Source organism: Columba livia, chromosome 8 (assembly GCF_036013475.1).
Source record: "Columba livia isolate bColLiv1 breed racing homer chromosome 8, bColLiv1.pat.W.v2, whole genome shotgun sequence".
NCBI lineage: Eukaryota > Metazoa > Chordata > Aves > Columbiformes > Columbidae > Columba > Columba livia.
This window is the reverse complement of record NC_088609.1, coordinates 13,425,160-13,447,381: the sequence shown is the minus strand read 5'-3', so window position 1 is coordinate 13,447,381 and position 22,222 is coordinate 13,425,160. Positions and strand designations below refer to the sequence as shown.

At 44.1% G+C, this 22,222-nt stretch overlaps 1 protein-coding gene across 10 annotated transcripts in view; it reads right to left on the bottom strand.

Annotated features, from left to right (window-relative positions):
• The window catches only part of FYB2 (FYN binding protein 2), a 74,037-nt gene extending 52,113 nt beyond the window's left edge, over positions 1 to 21,924 (bottom strand). For 7 of the 10 annotated variants that reach the window (XM_065070947.1, XM_065070949.1, XM_065070950.1 and 4 more), the window contains exons 1-17: positions 21,677 to 21,924; positions 17,519 to 18,348; positions 16,381 to 16,575; positions 15,262 to 15,295; positions 12,505 to 12,593; positions 11,711 to 11,739; positions 10,475 to 10,506; positions 9,892 to 9,976; positions 9,424 to 9,577; positions 7,631 to 7,757; positions 7,488 to 7,531; positions 7,115 to 7,184; positions 5,036 to 5,119; positions 3,730 to 3,758; positions 2,926 to 2,986; positions 2,263 to 2,355; positions 425 to 509 (exon numbers count right to left, since the gene is read on the bottom strand). In XM_065070947.1, coding sequence (XP_064927019.1) covers positions 425 to 509; positions 2,263 to 2,355; positions 2,926 to 2,986; positions 3,730 to 3,758; positions 5,036 to 5,119; positions 7,115 to 7,184; positions 7,488 to 7,531; positions 7,631 to 7,757; positions 9,424 to 9,577; positions 9,892 to 9,976; positions 10,475 to 10,506; positions 11,711 to 11,739; positions 12,505 to 12,593; positions 15,262 to 15,295; positions 16,381 to 16,575; positions 17,519 to 18,348; positions 21,677 to 21,909 — 2,274 coding nt within the window. In that variant the 5' untranslated portion in view covers positions 21,910 to 21,924. The remainder of the gene's footprint in view (positions 1 to 424; positions 510 to 2,262; positions 2,356 to 2,925; positions 2,987 to 3,729; positions 3,759 to 5,035; positions 5,120 to 7,114; positions 7,185 to 7,487; positions 7,532 to 7,630; positions 7,758 to 9,423; positions 9,578 to 9,891; positions 9,977 to 10,474; positions 10,507 to 11,710; positions 11,740 to 12,504; positions 12,594 to 15,261; positions 15,296 to 16,380; positions 16,576 to 17,518; positions 18,349 to 21,676) is intronic. The other 3 variants (XM_065070954.1, XM_065070956.1, XM_065070955.1) reach the window with 3 other exon arrangements.
• Positions 21,925 to 22,222: the final 298 nt, after the last annotated feature.

The window sequence follows — 22,222 nt, the reverse complement described above, 5'->3', positions numbered from 1 at the left end:
AAAAGAAATAAAAACCACAAGTTATTCTACAGTCGTGTGCAATGTCTTTAAGGGCAGTGGAGAGGGAGGGGGAGAAGAGATTTCAGGATGGGTTGTGAGGCTTTGTCTGGGGCTGAAGAGAGGAAAAAAAGAGGGGGAAAAAAAAAACAAATCAAACTACCAGCAAAACCAACAAACAACGACAAACACCACCACCCACAAAACAAACAGCCACACGCACACAAATTTTTAAAAATGCCCCACCCACACAAAAAAGCCCCAGCAACATCCCTGATGAAGTTCCCTGAGGAGAAGGCAGCATGTCAGTGGGACAATCTCTCCCAGGATAGCAAAGGACCAACAGCTTTCCACCATGCATCTTTTAAGCACAGCGGGTAGCTGCTTTCCTCCTCTGACATGACCGGTTCTCTAAAAAAACACGTACCATAAATGTTTCTCTAAAAAACTTCTCTTCTTTTCCCATCTTCTTGCTTTTTTCTGCATTGCTCTTCTTGACTTTGAAGATACTCCTGCATTGAGAATGACAGACACACACTTAGGAGCTCCATTTAAATGACCCCTGGCACACCGGGAAATGCAACATGGAGCCTTAGTCCAGCCTCGTCTGCAATGAACTCTTGAAAGAGCAAAGCACACTGTTCACATTGCTATTTTTCATTAAAAAATGAATATACAACTCAAACCTGCTGATGAGCAAAACTTGAGCCATTTTCTATCTCCATTTCCAATAACTGTTTTCTCTATAAGGAGCGTGGCAACAAACAAACTCCTATCAAGTGTTTCAAATCAGTTGTGTTTTTATAGAAGTCAACAAGTCACTTTTCCCCCAGCAGTTTGTCTCCTGGTTTTATGTATATGTAAACATTAAGGGTCCCCAGATAACTCTCATCCTGGGTCATTTATGGAAGTGGGGCTTGACACAGCTCTCAAGATTGTTGTTGCTTTCTTAGCACATGGAGAAAGTCACTCAAGCAGATATTTAAATAGCACTGTAAAGTGTAAAACAAGCTTTTATAACTTGGCTTAAGGGGAGCAATGGCCATTCATGGGTATGGAGATGCTGCTCATCCTGGTTTGTACATGAAACTCCAGCTATGGCATTAATTTTAAAATTAAGACAGGGAAAGGAAAAAAAAAAAAAAAAAAGAAAAATACCCCACAACAACAACCAAAACAACAACAACAAACAACAAAAAAACCCACAAAACCAAACAACCACCACAACAAAAACCCCCACACAAACAGAAAACCCCAAACAAACCAAACCAACCAACAAACAAACAAAACCAAAACCAGCAAACCAATCAACCAAACAAAACCCACCCACTTAGAACAAATTATTCAACCTTGGCTAACTTTCATGCATTTAAAATTGAGAGACGGGGAAATAAGATCTGAAATTAGGGACTTTTAAGCTGTGAAGGGATTCCTCCTTGGCAGACTCAGCCAGTAGGACCTGTGATCTCTAAGGAACAGATGAAATCACATTGACTACCTGATAGTTTGTAAAATTACATGCATGGCTTTTCCCAAAAAAGTGGTATTCGAGCAACCCCATGCAGGAACTCTGCAGAAAACAGATCTCTGATTTGCATTTGTTTGAAGTCCCAGGTATTGGGTCATGAAAAAGCTCATTGTGATACACACTTTCCTGATCTAAAAGGGAAATGGCAACTCCTACTTTCATGTGAATTTTTGCAGAATCAGTAACAAAAAGTTTTATTTTTGCTTTTATGCACAAATGGCACAGCAAGAGGCAATGCAATAAATCCAACTGGAAACAGAAGAGTCAAGAATTCAGTACTTTAAAGTAAGGTTAAGGGGAACACACAGCCAATTACTATGCTGTATACAAATCTCATAAACACAGTTCTCTTGCCACAATAGTGATAGCTGATCCACAGAGATAAAATATTTAATGAAGGCAAAATTTAAGAAGCAATGGGACTGACAAATGCGGGAAAGCAGCCAAATATACAGCAAGTAGCACCTTTCTGTTTCAGCTAAGTGGGAGGACATGATACAACTTCAGGATGAGACACAGGGCATCCCTGCTTGCATACAGCTCAGATCCATGGGTTTGTTTTGCCCTTAAGATACTTTCTGCAAAGATCTCCTGAAAGATGTATTCAAAGGGAAAGGACCCCAGAGCAGCAGCCAAACAAAATGCACAATCAGGGGCATCCCACTCCTGCAAACGATTCAACAGATGCAAGTATGAAGTTAGACAACACAGGAAAACCACAGAACGAAAATCAAGACCTTTCCATATTGCTGCCACTTTTCCTTTGATCCTTATCCTCTTTTGCTATCAGAAATGTTGGCATCCAGGTTCTGTACTTATCGTCCTTCTCTCTGAGAGGAGGGGAGAAAACCACACAGAAATTCAGGTTTTTGTCAGCACCCTGTGTCCTCTCCCCAAACCTGTGTAGCTGCAAAGTCATGATTTTTCTTTCTGTCTCCCCCCACAACCACCACTGAAACGCAAACACTTGCTGTGATTCATACCAGCACGTGCTGCTGCCATAATCATCTGGCAGCAAGACACTGAGACATGCTGTTCCTATTAAAAGTAATTTTTCTGACAAGGAGCTTGCCAGGACGGGGCTGATTATCAGGTCTGGGAGCTGGAGTTTTCTTTCCTTAAGAAAAGTATCTGAATTTTCACATTTCAGGGAGCAGCCCTCTCCTTTTCATGTCTCTAGCATTAACCAGGTCACATGGAAGAAACATTGTGCAGGATGCTACTTGCCAAATTAAACACACATGGAAAGGGCACTTGGACTGTCTCCAGAGGACTAAGTCCCGACCAGCTCATGACCCTTGGTGGCTCACCATACAGCAGGCTCCCCAAGGCACAGCTTTGTGCCAAGAGGAACATCTCTGTGACCCAGGACCAGCCTCAGAAGGGGGCACCCTCCTCACCTCGGTTTTCTCTGCCCCACCTCGACATCATCGTACACCGCGTCATCCTGGCAACCAGCCACTGTCAACCAAAACACAGCAGAGAAATGTATTAGGAGTTGTCATTCTGAGCCTGGCACATGAAATAATATATTGCAAAGGAAAACAGGGGCTACTGCTGGTCATTCAACCCAGAGAGATCAAGGCAATGCAAAAGAAAGATCCTTGGGACACCGCAAACCATTCAAAACTCTAGCACAAGGCAGGAGGCTTGGGTTTGTTAAGGTGTGTTTGTGGGCAGGTTTCTGTACAGGTTCAGCCGTCCAGCTCCAGGGATGGAGCAGGAGCAGAAGCAAAGCCCCAGCTTTGAACTGTGGCCAAATCAGGCATGCTTTCCATCCAAAGGACATGGGTACGTTCACTCCTGCACCTTCTCAAGGCTTGATTAGTGGGGGCAGTTTTTGCATCCACCCCCCATTTACACAGGGCACGAAATTGTCCCTCCACCAGGCAGTAATAAGTAGTTTTACGGAGAGCTGTTTAACACCATCGCCAACCTGGAAGGAGTGGCTCAGCATTGACGGCTTCACACATTGCCTTCCTAAATATATTCAGACCTTCAGGAGAAATGCTCTTCTTCAAAGAAGAAACATCCAAAAATGAGCAAAAAACCCACCCTCAATTGAAGCACAAATCTCTGTCATGGTGCCACATTACGTGATTTTCAGAAAAGCACAATGTGTAAAGTTGGTTTTCCATTGTGCAATACATTCGCCTCTTCACACACACAAGACCCCAAGAGTCAGATACATATGTCTTGCTTACCTAAATTTGATACCGAAATGGAAAACAACCTGCAGAGAGAAAAAGCTTTTAGAAACAAGTTTGCACATCAGCATCACCTAAAATTCCACAAGCACCAACAAACTAGCATAGCAGCTCTTATTGCTGAAGTGATGGAGGCAGGTCTAGGTGACAAGCTCTGTGACACCAACCACAATTGCCGGAATTACATCCCTTGCTAAATAAGCACCTCCATCCTCTGACAGCAACAATGGCCACGCATTCACCAAGCTGGTTATGAAAGGTCTACATTACACCCAAAGAACAGTCCAAATTGGCAAAAGCACCCTCCTTCTGCCCACGCCTACACCCCTTCCCAAAAGCTAGAGGCTTGATGGACTGCAGTAACTTCCTCCTTGTAGCCTGCCATAGGTTGCCCAGAAATTTAAAAGTGATAATGACTGTAGATATCTAAGATACTTGCAGAAGCTTTAGGGGTTCTCTGCAACAGAATGGCATGAAACCTGGTGGCTCCTTCCCTAGAGTGATATTTAGCAGTGATGCAGGAAGGAGCCACTGACATGGCAGAGCATCTAGTGTGAAAAGGTTTTTAAGCAAAAATTGGTTAATCTGGAAGTTACAAAGAGATAAGAAAAAGTAGCATTTTCCCGCAGTTCAGGCACTGTGCATGGCATGAGGCACATGCTGGCAGTGGCGGAAGACGGGTCTGCAGACAGCTACTGTGCATCTCAGGAAAAGGCAATTTCCCTGGAAGCTTAACCAGGGTTTTGAATATTAAAGTGTGAGTACCCAAAAGGGCACTATAGGAAGTTATACAATATCCTCTATCCTAACTTGTTAGACTACAGACTCAATAGTAAACTTACTCAACATATGCTGTTGCCATTTATATGGTAGTGGGTACTATAAATGGTACTTGGAATAAAGAAACTCAACCCTTAAAAGCCACCTCAGCAAGCTTTTGCCTAATCCTGGCCCACTGATCTAAGCAGCAGGTATCACGTTTCTATGTTCTTTTTTGTTCGTGCATCACGCTGAGGTATCAGAAGGGTACCAAAGGCAGCAGAAAGTTTATGAAAACTTGGACTCTGCTGTAGGACCTGCTCCTGTAGGTTCCTAATGTCATAGACTTTGGAGAAGCTGCACAGATGGACCATTGGCCACATCTGCCATAGCATCAACCAATGCAACAACAGAAGCACTTTCAGCATAACTTTTCCCAATAAAACTGTATTCCTTACCCTTAGACCTCCTGCTCTCAAATTATTGCAACTATGAATGCTCACGTTTGGAGGGGGAAAGGGCCGGACAACAACCATTTTCTTACCTTAAGTTTTCCTTAAACCTGTTGTTCTTCAGCTTCAACTTTTCTATTTTAAACATGTTTCCAAATCTCTTTTGTTTTTCTGTTCTGTCCAAAAGAGAAATAGATTTTAAATTAAAGAGGCACTGAGCACTGAAGTATGTGAGAAGTGCAATACTCATAGCCCCAGAGATCCTGAAGCAGGTAAAGAAAGGTCAGCAGATCAGGTAAAGGAAGGTCAGCAGATCTTAGACCTCAGATTAGAACTAGGCTTTAAGCCTTAACAGCATTATGCAGATGAATGATGGATTCAATAAGACAGGCACCAACACAGCAAAAGGTGTTTAACTACCAAGTCCAAGCTCAAATCTTTGCTTAGCTTTAAACTTTTCTGTGTTAATTGAAGCTGTCCCTCCTCCAACCCAGAAGCTACAAAATGACCCAGGTTTATTTGGAGTAAAAATTTCTGATGAAACAGACAAAAATTGCCCATTGCGATGCACATTGAAGCAGGACATCAGTAGCATCTGCCTGTGCCACCCTTCATCACACATTTCTGACTTTCACACTCTTGAGAAGACCATTTCACTACACACACTCTTCTCTGAAACTTACAGGGGGTTGCAAAGCTACACAGCAATTTTTTAATAAAGTACCTGTGAAATGCCAAGATCCTCATATGGGGGACATTACCCACGCACAAGCACTATTAAAAATACTTCATGTGTATCAGCCCACCTAATCCTGCACATGGGATCAATAGAAAGACTAAATAAAGACTGGTTTGGGGATTAAGACACTGACCTCTGAACCCTATGAATTTGGTCACAATCCTAGTTTCGTCATGAAATTCCCTTGCAAACCCAGCAAGATGCACTGTTCCTCTATGAATTAGCAATACAGCTTAATTGCTGCTGCTGTTCAGCACCCATGGCTGCAGAGGTGCAGGAGAGCCATGGGGACACTTCTCAGCAGGTAGGGAACACACCTGGTTAGTCCAGCAACCAGATGCAGATGCCAGCGCACCTACCATCTGGCTGCAGAAGCTCATGCACCTCTGCTACACAACTCCCATGGACAATGTGCAGAGAAATGACATTTCTACCTTTTAATAAGTGCCCAGTCACAGACAGGGTTTCAGGTTTCCTGTATTTTTTTCCTGTCTCCAACACACACAGGCTCTACATGCATGCAGAAGCTAGACTTGCATCCAGATGCAAGGCAGTAGGAGTCTCACATCCATAAGGAAAAAAGCAGATGTACAGCAACACTGTATTATTCTTCCCACACCACTTCCTTAGAAGAGAACCACTAGATGCACTAGAAGCAATTGTGTGCAGCATCCCCAGCGCATATGCCATTCCCAAAGGCTGTCTCTGTTTCTTACCAAGGGATGCAGGAAATCTTTTACTGCGTGAGAGTAGGGAACCACGCAAAGCTAATAAGTAAAAACACAACTAACTTCATGTTTCACCTCTTAATCCATTTGGGGAGCTCAGGCAATGTATAAACCTGAGGCTGAAAAACTCATTGCGTTTCTAACACACCCTCTGGAAGCAAATATCTCGAGAAGATATATAAAAAAAGAGCAGGTTGCAAGTTAGTTACAGCATGTCAGCTGCAGGCATTAACTCACAGCCTGGGCTCCTTTCAGCTTTCCAACCTTCTGGGATGTAAATTGTGAACATTTTGTCCTTTTTTTTTTTTTTTTAATAGGGGCAATGCCTCCATTTCTCCCTTAAGCATTACCTCTTGCAGCACACACAGAAACGTGCCATTTCTGACCTACAGCTGAGCAATACTTTTGATCAAGACAGCAAGACTCCTGCACGTTTTATGCAAGCAGAGGTCTTTAAGGGGAGTACTTCAAGCTCTAATAAAAAGGCCTCACTGCTTAGGGATTTAATTTTCATAACTATTTTTTGCTCCCTAAGTGTCAGCCAAAGTGGAAAGAGGGAGGAAGAGGGGGAAGAAGCCCACCCACACAACAACTTTTCTGCAGTTGCATTAGGGAACAAAAAGACTTCCAGCCAGTACCTGACATGTGAAATCAAGGAAGTGTGGTCAGTATTTCAAAATACAGGCTAAGAAATTACAACTTACTCCGTTTTTGCTGGATTATCACCCTCAATCTCAACATCTTCATATGTTTCTTCATAGCTGTTTCCTGAAACTTAAAACCAAGGCACATCATTATCACAAACCACGTTCAGTAGCAATGAGGTGAGGTTTGCTGGACAAATTGCACCCAGGCCACTACATTTTACTCTTACAGAGGCTTCAAGGTCATTCAAATGAATTCCATACTAGACATGTGTACTGCACCCCACTGGTTTTAATGGGAGTTCAGAACAATCAGGCCAGACGGAGACACTATATATGTTGAACATTAAATGAAGCTATTTGCATCATCTCCCAGGGACCAGCCCAAATTAAAAGCAGCTCCCGTTCAAGCTTCTCCATGTGCTGCACTTACTGCTGGCTGAAGCGAATGCACTTGAGACATCTGACGCTTGGCTGCTAAAAGACAGAAATTTTACATGTGCATGTGCTGCAGCATGGTTTTTAAAAGACATTTCACAGATACAGCCATCGTGAAGAGCTCAGGTCCATACTTACAGTCTATCATGCATGCCCTCAACATCATCATATATATCTTCTGGTGCCTCCAGAGACCACCAAATGTTTTGGTTTAAGGCTGTTCTTTCTACCACTGGCTTCAGAGCACCAATACTCCTGTTGCGCACTGGAAATGAGAAAAGAAACTTCTCTCAGGGCAAGGGTACCTGTTGAGGGTAACAGTTAAAGCCACAACAAGTAAGAGCCTACAGACACACTTGCCATTCCAGGAGTCCAGGAAAAGCACTGAGCCACTCAGAGAAAGAAGAGTGAAGAATTTAAAAATATTTTAAGTTTTAAAACATTTAGCTTTAAAATGTTTTAAAATATTTTAGGTTTAAAAAAATTAAAACATCCATCAATATTCTCAGTTGTGGCAGCTGTGACCTAAATGCTCCTCACCAGAAAACACCCCAAGACTATTAATGAATGTTCATAGAAGTGATTGAAAGGAGGGTTTAGCATGGTTAGTGGAGATGCTAAAATCCCTTGAGAATACACCTGTAAAGCAACATGTCAGAATGGACCCAAGAAGGGAGAGTATCCCAGAGATGTGTTTCACCAAGGGCTGGAACCAAGCATGAGAGCACCTCATGACGTTAGAAGAAGATTGTTACTGGAGGACTCAGTTAAGTGGCAATATTAAATCCTTAAAACTGGTTTAAGAGTGTTGGAATAATGTAGAAATGCAGCCACAAAAATAAAAGCAGATAGTGTTTCTAAATGAACACAGGTGCATGCAGTAGTTCTCACCAGAACATGTATCATCACAATCTGCTCTAGTTAATGACCAGAGTTGCTGTAAAACTTTCATACCCCCATGAGGAAGAAAAGCATGGGGGGGGGGGGAAGGGGAACCAAACAATTCTCCAAATCAGCCTCTCTCATGAAACAATAGCAGGAGGCTCCCCATGAGTACTTAAAAAAAAATTCCAACAGAAATTACCTCCAGCTGTTCAAAGGTCAAGCAAATCAGCAAGATCTCTTCCAAAAACAGACACCAACCAAACCAGAAAATTATTATGAAGAAATTTAAAATTGAAAAAAAAAACAAAACAAAAACTGAGGGCCACACCAATATCAACAACCAAAGTCGCAGTCAATTTATACTCTTCTCCTTCACACTCCTGGTCTGTTCACAGAGCTCAGAGCTACTTTTTCTCTCTTTTATTTTTGAGCTGCTACCACATCACACTAAGGGCTTGCAGAGGCAGGAGTAAGCTGTTGCAGAATAGAGCCCATGCACACTTCTTATACCTCAAGCTGTGTGTTTAATAATTGAGCAGCTCAGGTGCAGATCACCAGCTCTGGACACTGTCTCAGAGCATCGTGACAGAATGAACCCGAAGTCAGAAAAAGGTTCACGGGAACTACTAAGAAGATGGAGCAAGGAGCCATCATCCATCTTGATAAGGGAAAGAGGGAAACTTCGGGCTCTCATCCTGACCATGTGTGTTTCTACCACAAGCCTTAGCCAAACCCTTTTCTGAGACTCTATAAATTATGAGAAGCAGAGGAGATGTATTTCAGCTCTCTTGGATAAGGGCAATCTGCTAGAAAAATAAACACCTCGGTTAAAGTTACGCAGATGGTTAACCAACTTAGGAAACTACTTGCCAAGCCAAAATAAATGATTCAGACTAGAATACAAATGTGCATGCAACCTTTTGCCCTGGTTTAACTAAATTGGTTCAAGAGTTGCATCCAAATTTAAAATTATTTCCCATATGGAAGAGACATTTGGGCAACAGATGGGACTGAGGAAACACTCAACAATGCAATAAGATACTCACAGAGCTCCACTCCATCTCTTGCCAGCCCTTGTGGGGTAGGAAACTTTGCAGTCTGGGTACCGGTCACATCCTGCTTCTCTTGTAGCACCTCCATCCCACCTCTACCATCTCCCTTGGCTTGACTAGTGGGAGATACATATTCATTTCCACTCACCTGAGATCAGACATTTGGTTTGGTCAATACAGTCTTTAGAAACAGTTTTCTAATATAACTTACATATCTATAATGATGAAAGTTATCTTTCTGTGGATTTAAAAGTTTCTCGCCCTTTTCCATCAGGGATTTCTGGTAGAAATAGGCACTGCTTGGCAGCGCTACCTGCCTTGTAGGTATGAGCAGGCAAAAGAGAAGGCAGAATAAAAAAGGTGATTAAGGACAAGTTTCAACTGTTTGCCAAAGAGACAGAGAACAGAAAGAGAAGCAACATGCTGCAATAATTATTTAAAGTAATCTCAAGGATATGATACCTTGAAAATTTTCTTTCCTTCCTGTTTCTCTCTTTCAAGACTTGTTTTTTCCTCTTTTTCATCCTCTATTATAGCTTTTCCAGAGCTGAAAATTTCAGAAATGAGGGTGATCTCACAACAGAGACATTTTAGCAAAGTCACAGACAGACAGATTGCTTTATGACTGTGCCCAAATATGCATCTCATTTTCCCTTTGAATGACATAGGTGCCAAAAGATTGCCAGTACTAATAGTAAGGGCAAATCCAAAACTAAAGGTCACTGGTTACCTGGGGTACTAGAAATCACTCTTGGTAAAGAGACAAACTAAGGTAATTGTTTTCTAGTGGCAGGAATGGACAAGTTGGATCCATTTGCCAGCAGTGGTACCTGGCTCACAAGATGTGTCTCTCATCACACTATCACGCTTTGGAATGAAAACAATCTTAGAAACCATGAGTGCCAACAGAGAAGAGCATCATCGCCTACATAGTCTCGGTCACAAAATATCTGAAATTTCTTTCTATTTATTGAGTGTTACAATATTCTAACCCTAACCTGAGTTAGTTGTGGGATTAGAAGAAGCTTGAGAGAAAGGAAATTACCTGGATTTGGCAAAGAGAAGTGTCTTCTGTTTCTAGAATAAAGAAGAGGAAAGCCTTCAGCCACTGGGCTTTTCTCAATAGTCAAGCTTTTATACAAGGCCTCAACTGTCATCTAACATTTAAAGAAATATTGCTTTAGAAAGCCCAAAAGTATTTTACATTTGGAATAGTCATCAGACAAGAGTACTTCCTCTACTTTGCAGAACAAGGGATACACATATTGACAAACTATATACAGATAATGTAACAGTGCAAGGGATCAGGCCAATGAAGCTACTAGTCGGAATGAAAGCAATTACAGGTTGGAGAGTTACAGAAGTTTTTTTTAATAAATAAATATTTTCCAGTCTACCATAAAATAAGACTAGGGCTGATCTAAAGCACCTCTCCACAAATCACACACGGATAAGTGCATTTGGAAACTTGTGCTATTTCCTGGACAACTTGATTGCTCTGAAAGTCAGGACTCGAAACTCTTTTAGCAGAGCCAGAACCGATACCCAGCACATGATCATCTCCTGGCATGAGGTGCCGGGTTCTCCCAGCCCAGGACTGTGGGCCATGCAGCCAAGCAGGTCTTATCTAGGGACACCTGTGGCAATTCCAGCCCTGTGCAGTGCACTATCCTGCCTTCATTGCACGTTATCTCCAATGCCAAGGTGAACAGCCACCCACCTTGTAGCCAGGGTAAAATTAAAAGAGTCAGGTCACAGTTTGCAGCAGAGATGTCCCTGTAGCAGGGGATGAAAACCCGCACAGTTGTGCCAACAGCAGTTGCCCTCACAAGCCCAAGCTTGAAGCATGCTGCTGTGACAATAAAATCTGGTTCAATTTTGCTTTTTTGCCTTCAAAGATGGATTACCAGCACCAGCCCACCTTTGACATTAAATTCCACTACAATTCAGTGGATTTTTCTTCCCAGAATTCATGATCTTGATATCCGTGGTTGACACTTATTTGGTCTACCACCAGTGGCCAGATGGTGTTACGACTTCCTTACGTGTTTGCAGAGGAAGCCAAGGGAGTCGACGCTCCCCTAGTGTGTTTGGAAACCTCATTAGTCTTTGTGTCCCCGCTGCAATCTCTTATTTATTTTTTGAGAGTCCTCACAGACACACATACAGAAAATACTCAGCAGATAGAAATTTTTAATATCTGTATATTTCTTAAGATAGGAAAGGATATGTATGGTACAGTCAAGCCTACAAGATCAAAAACAGCTGTGAGGAGACTAACCTTGTGTTCTCGAGGATCTGCCTTAGGTACTAGAAAAGATATTTTTGAACAAGTATTAATATTTAGTCCATGTTAAAGTCACTGCACTTAAACTTGCAAAACCCAACTTCAGCCCAAATTTCCCAGTGTCCAGGCACACATTCACCATGGTACATTTGCTGTGTCCTACTGGCCTTCAATTTGCTGTTTGAATGTTGGCTTACACATTCAGAGGACTACAGCATGGAGCTTGGCTGGCCACAGTTTTCATAACCCCTGGGGCAAAACCAAAAGAGCTGTGGTGAGTCCCCCAAAGGAAGTTGTTTGGCTCCTGTTCCAATGAGAGAGAAAACCCACGCACAAGGCAGAAGCTAACCTCCCCCAAAAGGGAAAACTTTGAAAAAAGTAAAAGCAGAGCACTGGTAACTCTGATAGAGAAAATTACACAGAGAAGAAGTAGTAATAGAGATGGAAAAGCTCTGTACCCTGAGAAAAACCCATTCCCAAGAAGATGCTGAGGCTTGCCTCACTACCTTTTTTATTTCTCTTCTACATGGGTAGTGTCTTATGACTTTTCCCCACTGCAGTTTTACTGTAAGCAACATCTCACCAAACTACAACTTCTTTTTTGTCTGTGCCCCAAAGCCCTCATTCCGTGACAGTGCGCACAGGTACAACACAGACAGTCATCTTTTGTCACGCTGACCAACGTGGAGCTGCTTTGCTCAGCTTGAAGAAACAATACTATTTCAATTTTTAGAGGCTCTATCACAATTAGCACATAATTCACCTAGCAACCTTGCCTCGCAAAGTACCTTCAATGACACACAAGGTTGTGGTGTCCCCAAACTGATTCAGGTACGTCGGATTTTCTTCATAATTATGCTGCTCTTCAAGTTGAGCACTGAGAAGATGAGAGAAAAGAGAGAAGTGTTTTTTTTTTTTTCTGGTTCTTTTAGAAGCCTGAAAAAAATATTCATCTTAAGGACAAGGAATTCAAGCGCTTTTATACTGAGTCTACAAGAAAGCAAAGTGAAATGAAGAATTCCTCAGAGGGAGAGGAGACCTGTGCCAGACACAGGGCACGGCAAAGCCTCCCCCTCAAGCCCATACTCCCACAGCTTTTCCTTTGGGAGGACAGGCTGCATTTATATGGCTCAAAGAACATCACGGGACTTCAAACTGTGATTATGGTCTTCTGCCTACAGCGATCCCTCAAGTAGAAACAGAACAAAAGGTCCAAAGAAATCCAAATGCAGTGTTTTTCAAACCTACCGCAGCTACTTAAAAATTAATAACAACACATTCTGGTTCTCAATTAAGGAAACAGGAAGGGGAAAACAGAGATATGCAGAGGGTATGTATAAAGGTCCTGCTCCTGAGCTTATCAAGCCACATGCTTCATGCCATCATGGGACATGCCAGCTGTGGGAGGGAAGGTATCATAGCCCCAGCAATGCAAAGCCTCAAGTATTTGGCTTACCATCCTAGTCCCCATTTCCTAGTTCTCCTTTTTCCTTTCCTCCTCCAGAAATTCAAATTAGCATCATCAGGGAATGGGTGCAGAGAAAAACCCAACCCAAGGAGCAGCCAGGCAAAGCCCAGAGGCTTCACCTCCACCCAGGTTTCAGCAGCTCAGGAAAGTGCTGAGAAGTGGCAAATGCACAAGATGCAGCTTGCAAGATGTGGGGGATGAGGTGGGGTGGTAAAAGAGCATCAGGAAAAGTTATAGTGAAAACTTCTATCTCTTACATTAAGTCTGTAATAAACCTCAGGGAAGGTATGGTTTTCCTTGAATTGCCCTGCTGTCACAACTCAGTGTCAACAGCGCAAGGACTGAGTAGTCGTTGCAAACCAGCACAAGAGGAACTAGAAACTCAAGGTGTATTTTAACAGTAGTGAAATCAGAGTAAGAAATGACACCTGAAGTCAAGCAGAAGCTTATGCTAATGCTGAAGGCTGACCCAGCCCCCTGCTCTTCCCTGCAGCCCCTGAGCCCAGGGCCTGCAAGCTTCCTGATCCCACCACACGTTTTGGACACACAGGTCAGGGCATCCCGCTGAAGGGGGCACCTATATACACATTGAATGAATACCACCCACAGGTATTTTGTTCCTGGTGCCATCACTTAAGGAAGAGATGACTAGGAAAATGCCCTGTCTTTCACTTGCCCAGCCCAAATAGCATCCCAAGAGCTTGGCTGGACACCAGACAGCCCGTTATAAACACCACAGTGCTACACTGACCCAAAATACAGCTGGGCTGACGGATCCCTGATGAGCAGAAGAGAAGGCAGAGTGTTTACCCCAAACAAGGAATCGAAGCTCAAGAATAGCTGGCCCAAACAACATCTGGGTGTTTAAGAGACCAGACTTCATTGCAGGTGGGGCTCCCACCTCTGGGCTTCAAGGAGGGGAATTTCTGCCCCCAAAGCCCCAGGATTTTGCTTTTATGCTGGAGTTCATTTAATTAATTTCCCATTATCACATGGTTAATATTTAACAAGTGACCTATTGTAAAGGCCTTATCACAAGTAGTAGAGGAAGATTGCTAATCTTTCTAGGACTTGTAGGGCATGACAGGTTTGGAGCTGGTTATTTTTTGACCAGTTCTCTTCTGACAAGTACAGGTTAAAAGCTAAAGAAAACACCAGGCAACGCTGGCAGGAGCACCTCATGATGTAAAAAGCACAACTTGCTGCGTTGTTAGCTGCAAGAGTTCATTGTTTAGGCACTGGAAGTATTTTAAGAATTTGTCTCTTTTTGCTTTGGTTCAGCCATTCTGTTTCCCATTTTCCCAGCTGTATATTAATGCAGCTAAGGCAAAACATGTATAGGAATAATTTTCTCCACTTCTGCTTTCTTTTGGCACAGAACCAGGACTGCTACACAATTGCTCATGACAAGTCAGAGGGGTAGCGGAAAAAGTCAGGATCCCCTTGCATACAAAACCAATTGTGTCTGTAAGATTTTTAAGCTCTTTCAGACACTTGTGAAATCAGAAGCTGAACCAATTGTCTTGTCTTCTGGTGAGTGAGTTCGGACCACCACTCAATAAAAAAAACTCACTTGAGCATCTGGAGGCAGCTGAAGTCCTGGGGAAGGGGAGGAAGGGCAGCAACTCCTATACCCTGGCTGTGTTGGCTGCACAAACACACAGGAGGGCAAGCAAAATAAAAAACCCCAACACCTGCTGGTTACACCAGGCCTTTGTTTCAGCAACAGTTTTCAAAAGCATCTCTTTTCTAAAAACACCAAGCTTGAGTACATAGAAAACAGGAAGGGAAACCACACAGATGCTCGGTGATTTCTGTAACCAAAGCACTGGCTGTTTTCCCTACAACCAGCTAAACCAGATCTAAGGATACATAGGTAGGGATATCCATGCTGCTCAAAGAGACTAGAGGAGAAAACAGAGATGAAGCTTTCTGCTTTAGGAGAAGGTCATCCCAGCCAGCTTTGAGCTTCCTATGCAGGTCTGCACAATCCCTGGAGCAAGTTGCTGCCTCTGGGAGCAGGACATTCCCTCCAGACTGCACAGGGATGTGGATGCTCCCATTGCCATATGCTCACCTTTCAGGGGTCAAGTAATCCTCTTCGTCAGCAGCTGCACACAAGCACACAGATGATTAGCATGTAAAGGCAAGACCACTTGCCTACAGAACATCAGCTGCAGCGACAGGGAGGTGTGAGGGGGATGGGCCCTCCTAGTGGCATCACACCGCACACAAAGAGTGGTGTGAAATAAGACTGCCAGCAGAAACTGGGGATGTGGCTATGTTAATATGTCATTATTTCATGTTTCCAGGCAACAACCTCAGGCCTTCTAGAAATCAATAATTGAGCAATATTGAGAGGGCATGGAGACAATGACATATAAATGTAACTATTTTCCTCCATCAATTTAATATATTTAGAAAAGGTAAGTAAGATAGAAAAAAGTTACAGTGAAAACCTCTCTCTTTCTTTCTTATTTTTATCAAGACCAGGGCAGACCAATAAGTACTGGCACAGGAAAGCCCAAGACAGTTTAGCAGAGCCCTTCTTAGAAATGCAACTCCTTTTCAATTCAGCAGAAGTTGTTCCCAAAAATCTGGCTATAATTAAGTCTGTATCTATGAAGAAATACAATTTAACAGCTTAATAAGTGATCCAGAATATCCTATTATGCAACATCAATTGGGTTTTCTTATGGGAAACTGAAGTTTTGCATATCTTGATGTTGGAACATTTAACATTGCCTCGTGTTGTATTTAAAACAGAAGGGGTGGGGGATTAGCAGACCAGTTTCTATTGATTTTATTGTGCCTTCCCACAGTTGTGTGCTGCAGAGTCAAGGTATTTCCCATTGAAGTAGCATGATAAAGATCAGCTCGCCTCATGCTCAGCTGCTACTCCTTTACAACCAGTTGTAAACTGCTCACAACACACTGCAGTTGGGAAGAAAGCGGGTTTCTGCATGGGGGATGACATCCAGCCTGGAAAACCAGATCCCTTTTCCAGATTAAGAGCAAAATTCAGCCTCACTGAAACTGATGAGTTCTTTCTAGTGTTTGAGGAAGATGTCAGAAACAAGTCACATGTTTTATTTCCATGTGCTAGGAATCGTGGCCTTGCAGATGTCAATAAACTGCAAATTATTATTCATTTTCTGCAGAACAGGTTTGAGAAGAAAGACTAGAAATCCCTTACTTGTTTCATTTCCCCTGTGGACCACAGGCATGGCACTTCGGAAAGCACTGAGATCAAACTGCGGGGGTCTTGGCGGCTTCCCAGGGGCTGGACCCAGAGATTCAGCTGAAGGGAGAGGTTTAATTCTTGGCCACTTGCTCCCAAGGCTGTGAGACCATTTTCCGGCCTTGGGCTGGCTGAAGGGAGGCTCAGACTCTGCTCCAGAGAAGCACAAGGACAAGCAGCAATTAGCCCTCATTTAAGCAAAAATCCATCATTACTTGTTACACAGACATTTCTAACCAGCTCTGCTTCCTCCCAGTTTCAGCATCCCCATTACACAGCAGGTGTCTTACCACATTACCAGAGTGGAAAAGTAAATGGAAATGTTAATTTTTACAGATTTCTACCAAATTAACCATGTTGGGGCCTCAGATCTCAACAGCTCCCTTCCTTTGGACTATAAATACTAGCCTAATTTTCTGTACTGATAACAGTTTAATCTGCCAGGATTTAGTGGCATAGCTGTTTTCCATACACAGTCTGAGCAAGGTAGTTTTCCAGTGTAAACAAAGACTTAATCTTTTCAGTGCCCTGTCACTCAGTATGATGTTAGCAAGAGGAATTTCACAGTGTTCAAGTTTCCTAACACTAGTTTCTGTAAGAAATATTGCAAGGAGAATATGCTCTCTAAGCTCAAATATTGCCTTTTGCAAAACTGGGAGGGAGCAGAGGGGGGACTTCAGGTTTAAACCATTTTAATTTGAACTAAACTATCTTTGCAGAAAAGCCAAACCTTTATGTCTGTGTGAAAAGCAAATAGCAGGGTGTAGTCACATTTACCTTGTCATTGCAAAAGACCAAAGTAGACCAGAACTGAAGACACTCCCCTGTCCTCACTCTTGATCATATTCTCAAAACGTGGACAAGTTTTAAAAAAATTGCTGGAGATAGGGAACCCTCCCCTTGCCCAAGCTCACCAGCAGTCTGGAGCCTATTTCTTAACCCTGGGACCTCCAGAGAAAGAGGAGAGCACCCCAATGGGCCAGTTCGGCCTCTTGTTTGAGGGTCCCAACTCTTAACAGCTTTTCTCTTTTCTCATGTATCCTGCACTTTCAGAGCACCTATATACCTATAATAAGAGTATAGCTTACTGTACCTTTCTGGTGCTGAGGTGGCTCTCTTGGTGCACGATAACCCAGCTGGGAAAGAGCTGGCTCACTGTGGCACAGAGCATCCTTCTTCTGGGCAGGTGAGTCCCCCACAGCATCACTTCCAGACGGCTGCATCCCGCTGCTGCCCGAGGCAGCTGGAGCACACATCTGCTCTGGGCAAGGGTGCATGTAGAAGTTTGCTGCCCGTTCAGTAGCGAGCATCGCATTTGCTTTCTTGCCGTGGGATAAAGTGTTTTCCAAGATCTGTAGGGCATGGTGGAAAGAGCCGGAGAGCAGAGAGTCCTCTGGAGCTGTTTGGGCTGATCCATACTGGTCAGTGAAACGGGATGGCAGAGGCTGCTCTCGACCATTCTTGGGAGAACTCAGCCCTTTCTCGGAGACATTGCCTTTGCACTCTTCATTCTGACCCGTCAGCTCCAAGTAACTCAGCTTGGCTCGAGGCCATGCCAGGGGGTTGCACTGGGTGAGGGCAGAGGGTTGGGAGGTAGGATGGGCAGGTTCACCCTTGGGTTTTAGTTTTATCTTTTCTCTCTTACTCAGGGGCAGGGGCCTGGACACAGCATCACCTCCAGAGCCCAGCTTGGGAGGGATTGCAGTGGGAGGCTTTTTGTGTGGCTGCAGCAGCTTGTTGGCCAAGGTGGAGTCATTCTGAAATTTTGCTCTGAGGGCTCTGAAATCAGTCACACCTGCCTGGGAGGGCAAAGAGCACAAAACATCTGCTTTCAGGGGTGGGAACAGGTGTTTTATACAATCATGATCACTTAAGAGAGAAGGAGGCCCAGACTCCATCCTCATCACCAAGGATATGCAGAGCCTAGTGAAAATTTAAAAGCATGAGAGGAGAATTAGCTCATTCAAAGGATCCTCCAAAGGCTCACAAATCACTTCTGATAAAGGCAACAGAACTGAGATGAAGGAAAACACAGAAGCAAGGCACAGAAACACAACCAAGCAGAGCCAGTGGAGACGGCTCCTGCTCCCCAACATTACCTAGTGTTGGAGAATCTCCCTCAGGAGGACCTGACAAACACTAAAATGAATGTTAGAGCTTCCCAGCACAGGTGCTGCAATACTGCTCATGCACCTGCTGGGTAGGAAAACTGCACTTATTTTCAGTACATAAACACCAGCCAGGGGAGAGGCCAGTGCTGCCCCACAGATCCCTAGTCCACACCCTGCCTCCTTTAGAAAACTTCACCATGGGAAGAGATGCACTAAACATCCACCTTGGCAGGCTCCAAATGACCCCTGGGACAAAAATCATCTGTTTCCACCATTTTGGTTTAGCTCAGGGTTCCCATGGCTCTTTGGATGCTTCTCCCCTTGCCATTATTCTCACACCAAGAAGTAGAGGACATACAAACCAAACACAGAGCACAAAATGACAGCAAGAGCATCTCCTGGTCCAGGACATGAATACCTGCTAAGATACTCAAATCTTGTCCCATACAGTCACTAGGCCCCAGGTTATATATGATTTTGAACAAAGAGAGCTAAGCAGTGACAGCACAGTTTAAAAGGGCACCTAAGAACATTTTGTTTCAAGACTTTGCCCTCAGGCATGTCACTGTCCCATCCTGGAGAAAGAAGACCACAATTTTTGCCTGCAATGTTGTTGTGGCTTAATTTCAGCCCTGAACTGAACTAGGGAGAAAATATGAAGAAAAATTTATGAGCTACTTAAGTCCTTGAACTGCTCTATAACTTTTTATATGCCACGATTACATTAGGTGCACTACTCTGGCAGCTTAGTTCAGTGCAGAGAACTGTAAGGCTCCACAAGAACCTGTCTAATGAGGAAATTGGAAAAAATTATCTAGGACAGAACTTCGTTATTCTGAAAAAAGCCCCAGCCTTAAGTGTTAAGGCAGAACAGATGAATAGCATACTGAGGTTTTATTGCATCTAATTGCACGATTTATTAAACACTGACAATTTCTCTTGAATAACCCCTTTCACTGACTTTATTACTTTCACAGGGCAGTGCATGATGTAAAGAACCAACCCATGGGGAAGAGGTTTGAATTGCTCCAATTATATTTCATATTAGTGGTCAGCAGCATGATGCGGTGTAAGCTGTCCAGACAGCCTAATCTAGTGTCGAGCCAATGTGAATGGGAATTTTCAGAAGTATAGGGAGGAAGAATCAGACTTTGGAAAAAAAACAACAAAAAAAAATCCCTCATGTACCAGATCCCTCCAGCACCGCCAGATGGGAAATAAAGCAGTGAGGTGCCCTAACGTGATTGCACTGAGCCTTTGCACGTGCTGCAGCAGCAGCTGAACAGTTCACTGCTGTTTACCTTGCTTTACTGATTTTCTTTACTCTAGCACACAGTTCCTCATCAGTGCCCTCGGAGACAATGAAAATAGAAAAGAAAAAGTACCTGCCTGTCTCAATATGCCACCGGCGAAGTGGACTCCTGCGAAACAGGGTTTGTGGTCAGGTCTTACCCCGGCAGTGGCAGAAACAGCTGTGACAGTTACAGTCTTGGCACTACCTTTAATTAAAGAGGGATGGATACAAGCCTCCCTTCCCCCCCCCCCCCCTCAAGTTGTTACTCCTCTTACCTTGAAATGGCAGCTTCAAATAATTTGCCTAATTAACTGGAAGGTTATCTGCACTTAAAGCACTCTCTGTGCCCTTCACTAGAACATAGCTCCTGCAGTTTGCAGCCCACTTGGTGTATTCTCACCAATGCCACAAGCAGACCCAGCACCAGGGGGAGACATACAGTCCCTGGCTGAGCACACCAAACTGCCTGGGAAGATGGGGTTAAATTGCACCATATGGCCACCTCCTGTACCCCCACACCCAGCTGGCCCCAATGCTCTCTTTTCCCCCTCAATAATGTTCCCAAAAGTGCTGCCTCCTTGCACAGGGCTGAGCTTAGCAGAACCATCTGAGGTACAATGAGTTCTCCCAGTCTCTGCAAAGATAATTTTCCATCAGGACTGTTTCAAAATACAGACCCACTCAGGCAACTCTCCAGCTCAGCCCACACTTTAAGCTAGCTCAGGGAGATGCCCAACCTAAACGCAGTGCCAGATGGGCCACAGGCGGTCAGGCCACACATGAAGTCCCAGTCCCAGTGCCCCACCAGCCCAGGGAGGGTTCAGCACAGTGGGGAGAGGTGATCCTCTGAAAATCAGACCAGTTGACAAGCAGAGAGAATACACTAGTAAATTTAAAGAACTGCCAAAAGCTCACAATGTGTATTAGAGCTACATCTGGCCAAATAATTCACTGTGAATAATAATACATTTGGCAAAAGCCCATGCAAGATACGGGAGAGGATAAAAAGGAAACAAACTTCCACTGACCGGAAAGCTATGAGCATTACAGAGTCAGGGGATAGCTAAACTTTCCATATTTTCTCCCTATAAATAAAATGTTCTGCTAACATTAATATCATTCTAGGAAGCAGAATAAAGCTCAGCTTAAGCCTATGATAATGACACCTTTTAGAAAGATCACCAGCTGGAGGTCTGTGCTGATACCAAGTACTAAGTAAAAGGAATCTCAGTTCTCATTAGTTTTCTGCAGTTGCTTTTCTAAAACAAATTGACACTGAAAAAATTCCACTCAGCTGAGAGGAAGCACTGCATGTTCCCTTCCTGAAATTCTTCTGGCTTCATCCATTCTTTATCTTGATTTCCAAGGGAGGTCCCATGGGTAAATGTTTAATCAGCACTGCTCTCTTCCCGGCAGTGGGGTGGCTGGAGCTGAGCCCAGGCACCCTGGGCATGCTGACGAGAACGCACCACAGATACCATCTACTCATTAACCTGCCGGCTTCTCCCAGAAAAAAAAAAAACTCCACCTCTACTTTCTGTTAAATTAAGAGACAGCAACCACAGCTCATCTCAGAGGAAGAGGGTAAGAAACCAGGCACCAGGATCCCTTCAGCCCCTGCTTTGGGGCAGAACAGCTGTCCCCATGCACATCACATGCAGCATTGAAAGCATGCACCTAATGCCAAGTTTAACTGCTCCCAGTCCTTCATAGAGATAGCAGCCCCAAAGCTACAAATCAGCAGCAGAAAATCAAGCAGCAGAGGTTTCACCCAGTCCGGGGGGCAAAGGAGACAAAGCAGCCCATGCAGTGAGGGTGAGAGGAGCAGGGCCGCCACAGTTACCACCTCCATTCCTTTGCTGCTCCACGCCGGCTCCAGCCGTTCAGCCTGGCACCATGTTTTGCTGCTCCCTGCTCCGTCACTGCTGCCGCCGCAGCACTGGGTGAGGCGGGGCGAGCCCAAAAACACACCTGGGCCAAGGCCTGGGTCTGCCCCCAGGGCGGGGAGAGCCTCACCCCAGCAGAGCTGAGCCTGCGGGAGCAAAGCCCGGCCTGGCCACACTTCCCTAACTGACTCATGGGTTCTCTGAACCACAAACAACATCACAGCAGGCTTTGGATGGGCTCACAAAGGAAATAATCCAGTTTTGTTTGCTTTTTGAGAAAGAACGGCACATTCCCTCAGCATGGGTGCCCCTGCAGCACCCCTGTCCATATACACAGAAGTTCTCAGGTCCCTTCTGAAACCTGAAGCAAGAAAAGCCGAGGAGAACAGAGGAGTCCCACCATGCCCAGCAATAGTCCTTACCCCACCTCTTCACATGTCTCTTCATGGGTGACACCCACCCTAACACATCAGCCCAGCTTGCACCAGGCTCTTCCGCAAGCCAAA